This window comes from Sander vitreus, chromosome 9, assembly GCF_031162955.1.
Source record: "Sander vitreus isolate 19-12246 chromosome 9, sanVit1, whole genome shotgun sequence".
NCBI classification, from domain to species: Eukaryota; Metazoa; Chordata; class Actinopteri; order Perciformes; family Percidae; genus Sander; species Sander vitreus.
Window position 1 is genome coordinate 29,191,986 of NC_135863.1, and position 6,790 is coordinate 29,198,775.

Genomic DNA, 6,790 nt, shown 5'->3' on the forward strand with positions numbered 1-6,790 from the left:
TTGCCATTTTGAAAATCGATACAGTATTGCAAAATAAAATATCGCGATACTCAAGTGTATCGATTTTTTCTTACACCCCTAGTGTTTTAACATCCAACCTGAGCTCTTTTTTTAGAGGCGAGGCTCCCATCAGCACACGCTTTAGCAAGAGAGAAAACAGGTGGAAGATTGAGCATCCACTTGGTCAACACATTCTCACTCCCATCGCGTCAAAAAGTGACGTTTGATCAGGTGCCTTTGGCGTTTGTTATTGACGCAAAAGGATCTTTTAGTGTCATATTTAGACGCGCTTGGTTGGGACTCCTGGCGTCACTTTTTGACGCTCTGGGTTGGGACTTACGTTTAACTGACATGTCGTCAATATCCACGACGCTCCATTTTCGGGATTGCTCCGGTGCCGCCGGAAATTGCACCGGATGTCCCTCTTTTCGGCCGGATGTCCGTCACCTTCCTCTTTCTTTGTGTTGGAGTTCTAAACTCCGGTGGATTTCTGAGGCCTATGGTTAACTGCTCCTCAGATCTCTGCCGGGTAAATCCAGACAGCTAGCTAGACTATCTGTCCAATCTGAGTTTTCTGTTACACGACTAAAACAACTTTTGAACGTACACGTGTTCCACCAAAACAACCCAGCTATTTTGCAGCGGCACCGTGGCTCCGTCCGGCGCTTAGCACCGCCCAAGACGATTGTGATTGGTTTAAAGACATGCCAATAAACCAGAGCACGTTTTTCTCCCATCCCGGAATATTGTGTGGACTAGCCAGACCTTCCTCCACAGTGCAGCGGAGGAAGGTCTGGCTGGTCCACACAACATGTGAGACTAGCTGACACGAACGGGACATGAACCCCGGTCTCCTGGGTGAAAGTCCTGTGTTGTTTGACCCATCTACCACCTCGACCAAGCTCCTGAAGAAGTTTTCGGTCTGTCATACTACACTCTACCGTTGTCTCTCTTAATACTGCCTCATCTTACAGCGCCGCGATCGAGCTGCTGCTCTGCCCGGTGCGTTCCATACAGACGCTAAAGGTTGACTTTTAAGAGACACTGACCAAGCGTCAGTATTTAACGGGTTGGGAGTGACACGTGCTTGGCCACCGATGGACTCATACAGTTTCTAACAGGACAGAGGGGCTGTGTCGAATACATACAATGATCTTAATCCACTGTCGACAAAGTCTTATGTGAAAACAAGTGCCAAAACGTTCCGGCGAGTTTTTGGTGTTGTCATTTCACTGTGGTTACCATGGTTACCAGCAGCCAGGGGCATATCTGCCAATACTAGTAGTATTGGACATTTTAAAACAATAACCAGCCTTAGAAATAACCACAGCTGTTTGTCATTGATGTCTAAATGCAATGCAATGCAATGACTCCTTTCATTTCCAGAATCAAAATGAAGAATGAATAAACAGCCGAGGACAGAGAGAGGTGACAGACTATACAAGGCTATTTTGACTCAGTGTGGGGAAGTTTAATAAACTGCCAATGTCTCTTAATAAAGCAGCCAGATGGGACAGTTCAAGAGGAAGGACAGGGTCGTCTGAGATTTAAACCAGGGAAGGGTGAGCGATTAGACGAGTTTCTAAAATACCGAGGAATAGCCTAATAAGTAGAGCTACAAAGATAACTCCATCCATTGTCAACTACTGAATGGAACTATTTTGATAATTGAATAATGGGTTTGAGTCATTTTTAATGCAGCTTTTTAGGGGAGACAACAGGCAAAACCATCAGTTTTCAATTTGGGTTTGTGGGCTATTTTGTCTTCTTTCGGACTATTGGGAAATAAAAACATCCAAAATACAAATTTAGATGTTTATTTTACCCTACTTTGCCTATGTACAATTTTCCTAAATTCACCAAAAGTTAGCAGCATATGATGCCTTGTTTGTATATTTAAACATGAAAACTTGTAATACAAACATATATGTTTTAATGTACTGGGGAACTGGGGAAGTTTCATGTTGATATCTGTTAGTTACCCTATTCACCTGTTATGTCTGGCAAAATGTCTTGATATTTTATAATCCATAGCTTTAAAGGCCGTTTTCCTAAAATGGGGATTTCTCAAACTCTGAGCCAGAAATCGCCACTTTATTAGCACTTACATACACCAACCTTTCCAGTTTCATTCCTCTCTATATTTTGAATCTTTTTACATAGGGATTTGTTCAGATATCATTCATAGCCTAATTTATGTAACATTTTATAACACAAAAACAACTCAAGTTGATCATATGATTAGCTCCGAGTCATTCTGGGGTCACTGATGACATCGTTGAGAAATCTCTCTCTCTCTCTCTCTCTTTCTCTCTCTATCTATATATATATATATATATATGTTCAAGGTTTGCTTACTTTAAAGTTCCCAATTAGACAAATGAATGGCACTTATTATTAAAGGTAATTTCGGTATTTTTCAACCCTATTTTCCCATGCATTGGTGTCTAAGTGACTAATGTGAACAAAAATCTTGGTCCAGTATTGAGTGAGAACACTGTAACCTGCAGCCGTAAACCGGGCTGCAATGTAACCCTACAGGACAAATGTTCAGCGTCAGTTAGCGTCCACTAAAAGTTCTGTTTTTGCCACTGACAGGCTCAGGCTATTATTCTAAGTGTCTGACAACATTATGGAAAGGATCCCTACAGAGATAGACATTTTTGTTAAAGAGTAAGATCCTTTTTGGTCAACATGAAACGGCCCCAAAATCACCATCACCAAACCCACCAGACTCCATGTAAATAATCAGTACTTTTAGTGTGTATAGATCCAGCATATTTCCACATGTAAATGGGTGAATTAAGAGTTTGTTTCAACCAAACCAGAGTGGTGATTGTTGGAACAGTGGAAAGATGAACCAAGACGGCTTTTGATAGTTTTATTTTGTTTCTGTCCACTTTGAATGAAGTGTTTTTCGATAATAAAATGACTGTTTTTTTTAAATGCAGTCTGGTGGGTTTGATGATGGTGATTTCGAAAAATGTTGTTCCCGTCAGTCACTTAGACACAAAAACATGAGAAAATAGGTTCCAGGTTGAAAAATACAGAAGTTTGATTTGGCTAAAGGCTGTAGGAAACAGGGGGTTATCTCTACAGACCTAAACAATGTTCACTGATTTATCTCCGTAAACACTGAGATACAGAGATATGGATAACTGAATCAATAACCATATCACTACACCTGATATGCATACTTCCCACAACAAGTAGCATACAGTAAAGGTGTCTTCGGGTATAAATATGAACCAAAACCAAAGCTAAAAAGCAACAATAACAAATGTATGAAGGCTTTTAGGGGATTTAAGATGAGACCTTGACAGTGCTGGCCCTGCTGTTTTGGAGGGTGGGATTATTCTAGGACCTGACATTTGACCCTTTGGCACAGCACTGTCCTCTCCATTGATCTGGCCACATAGTGTGGATCACCTTGTTTTCTGTCGTCATTAAATCCTGCTCGAGTTGCATTCACACGCTCCATCCCTCCTCTGAGGCTCACACATGGAAATATACAGGAACAATCATTTCCCTGCACAGCAGTGCGCTTTTGTTGCAACTTGCACAAACATAGGTTTTACTTACATCTTTATAAATACTATTTAAGTAGGTTGTACATTTTAATTTGCCACTTGTATACGTTTGTACATTATTTCATTTTTTTTTTAATAGTTCTTGTATTCTATCATATTTATTATTTGTTGTATATTCTGTGTGTCTCATATTTTGCTGAAATTTCCCAATTTGGGATTAATAAATTCTATCTAATCTAATGTCATGCATCCCATGTCACCTCCATTAAACACTCAAACAAACGGTAGCACACACAGCAGTAATAGAAGCTCCATAGTGAGTTCAAACAAACGAGGAAAAACGTTGGTTTGATCCTTTAAGAGTTCGAGTCTTACTTCTGGGAATAGGCTGAACAGCAGGTGGCCCAGACAGCAGCACCCCAGTCCTGTTCTCTCTCTCTCAACCTGCACGCCAAACTCTATTCAAAAATGTGACATTTCTGCTTGCTTAGTGCCAACCGGGCAGCAGGTGACATGATTTGAAAATGGTGTTGTTGTACCACACTTTATCTCAATCACATAATGTCTACTCTCACACAGGCCAAGAGAAATACAGAAAATATAGTTGAACGTTGGCATAGAACACCATGGTAGAGAAATAAACGCAGCTAGCACGATTGAATAGACAGGATGCCGAAGTGGAGAACGTCTTAAACCTTTGCTCCAACACACATTCCCGGTTAACGTTGCAATAAAACTGCCATCTTTTTAAATGGAGATCGGCGGATGCTCCGCGCAGGGAAAAGACACGCTAGCTACGTATCGGGGTTTGATTCACTCAGGGAAGGCTATTTAACTAGATTGCTAGCCCAACAAAAGTCCAGCATCTGATTTGAACACAAAGCAACATTCATACTGTAGATGAGATGCTGTCACCCGAGGGTGGCTGGATGTGATTAACGCTTATTTCTGCTCTCCCTTCCTCTCTTCTATCCTATAAAGACGCGTTTTATTAAATCCCAAACTCCTGTGTGATCATGCGGAGGAAGCATCCGGCTCCACTGCGTCCCTGTTTGTTTGATAAATCAGTCCGTGTGCAGCGGAACCAGACCAGAGCAGGTCTGGGATCAGTAACGTTAACGTTAGGCTATGTGGGAAACGTTAGAGGCTGATTTTGTTGGCCGGTATTTAACGTTAGTCGAGGACAGTGACGACTTAAAAATGAAGTCAAATGAAGCAGGCAAAATCAGATACATTGTCCCACTTTTCCTTCCCTTCCCTTTCCTTTCCTCTCCCTTTCTTCTCTAAACGGGCATCAATCTGTGTATCCGACAGCAGCCTCCGCGAATCCGAGCTGACTCGGTGTAAAATGATATTTTACCTGCAGAGCCGCCATCAGCGTCCAAATCCCCAAAAGATGCATTTTGTTGTGTTGTAATATCCTCCTTCCGGAACCGACAGAGTCCGCTGGACGTCAGGTGATTAATTCCCGGTAAAGCCCGGCGGCATGAGGCAACCTTCTCCTCTCCACCAGCTCTCCGCTGTGTCTGTCTGTTCTCCCCGGCTCAGCGGCTCTCCACTCCAGCCTGCCTGGGACTGTTTCACCGCCGGGCCCTCAGTGCCGCCCTCTAGCGGACAGCAGGGGCACTGAGCCCGGCTACAGAGATGGAGAGAGATGCTTCCACTCTGTTTATGGATGGATATTCCGGTTTGTTGGGCATGGATGGCGTCAGACAAATGATCAAGTTCCCATTAAGCAATTACACCGCCTAGTTTATGGAAGGTTGGTTAACAGGTACATTTTGCACTTCAGTGATTATTATAAGGAACTGATCTGTGGTTGACAACCATTGTTTGGCCCCCTATACTTAAAGTTTCAGCCATACAAATTGGAAAAACATGAACATATGTAATAGGCAGAGACACCGTCATGTCAATCAAAATTCTCTTTAAATAAAGGGGCACTCCAACAATTAAATGTTGCACTTCCATAAAGTTGGGAGAAACACTTTAAAAAGATCAATACAGCAATGGATGAGATGTCCTGACTTTCGTTTACAGTCTGTCTTAAAGGGACATTCCACCGCTTTTACACATCAACGTCAGGCTATTTGTTCATCCTGTGAAAACAGTTCTCCTATGGCTTTGGAGGAGCAAAAATATATTTTTTGGATTTTGAAAATCTGTTGGGTCCAGATGTGCCCAGCGAGGTCGTTTGAATATAACCCTAATAAGCTTATTTTGAGCAGTATGAAGCTTGTTTTGGATACGTCTTGTTCAGTGCCATGGCCTCCCATGAGAGCTGATTATCATTCATAATTAATTTGCTGCAATTACTTTCAGACCTACCTTATCTAAAAATTGAGGACAGTTCATTGTCTTTATACGAAATCCTAAAACAATGGCCCCAGGTTTTCCAAAATAAAGGACAACTTTTTACTATGAGAGCCACTGTAATATTCTGCAGCTCAATACTTAACCCATCCTCTACTTTTGTTTTATCTCTATGTGATGTCATCAATAACAATCCACATAAAGACAAAGGTCACATTAGCAGACTAATACAAAATTAATGGCCCCAGGACACTCCCCTGAGGGACCCAGCAAGTTATGAATTTAGGACTAGCCTTAAAACATCTAACGGTAAGGGTGGGAAAATAATTCATTCTTATATACGTTGTAATTTTGTCTGAACAATTCAGAAATGATGCAAAAATCTCTGAACTCTCTGAGCTCCCTGAGCACAGAGAGTTCAGCTTAGACAACTGCTCGTATCTGTCTGGAGGCTACTTAAAGGTGCACTATGAGTTCCTGCATGGTTTCAGCACAAGTTCATTTTTGTCTCAAATCGTAGGCATCTCTCCTCGATCAGCTAGCTGCCTGCCCCCCCTGAATACGCCGTGAAAAAGCCCGGTCTCGGGAGACAACACAGGGGTCGTAAACGTAAAACAAACACTAGGGGCACAGGCTTTTTCACAATGTATTCAGGGGGGGCAGGCAGCTAGCGGATCAAGGAGAGACGCCTACAATTTGAGACAAAAATTAAATCGCGCTGAAACCATGCAGGAACTCATAGTGCACCTTTAAACTGTCATGACTGTGAACTGTGAGTCCACTGAATGTGATGTGAAACAGTTTGAGCCGTTCTGCTCCTTGATCTTGCTTAGTTTAATTAACCACTGTGAGAAGAGTGCTGCATGCTCAGACACACATCTGTATCCTCTCTACTGGCAAAAGCTTCAATCACTGTGAAGAAGGTTAGCGTTAAACGGTAAATCATT

At 42.1% G+C, this 6,790-nt stretch overlaps 1 protein-coding gene across 1 annotated transcript in view; it reads right to left on the reverse strand.

Annotated features, from left to right (window-relative positions):
• Positions 1-5,098, reverse strand: part of LOC144523740 (cadherin-2-like) — a 101,243-nt gene extending 96,145 nt beyond the window's left edge. Inside the window, exon 1 of the mRNA XM_078259557.1 lies at positions 4,891-5,098. Within this exon, the coding sequence (XP_078115683.1) occupies positions 4,891-4,932 (42 nt within the window). The 5' untranslated portion in view covers positions 4,933-5,098. The remainder of the gene's footprint in view (positions 1-4,890) is intronic.
• Between the last annotated feature and the right edge of the window lie 1,692 nt (positions 5,099-6,790).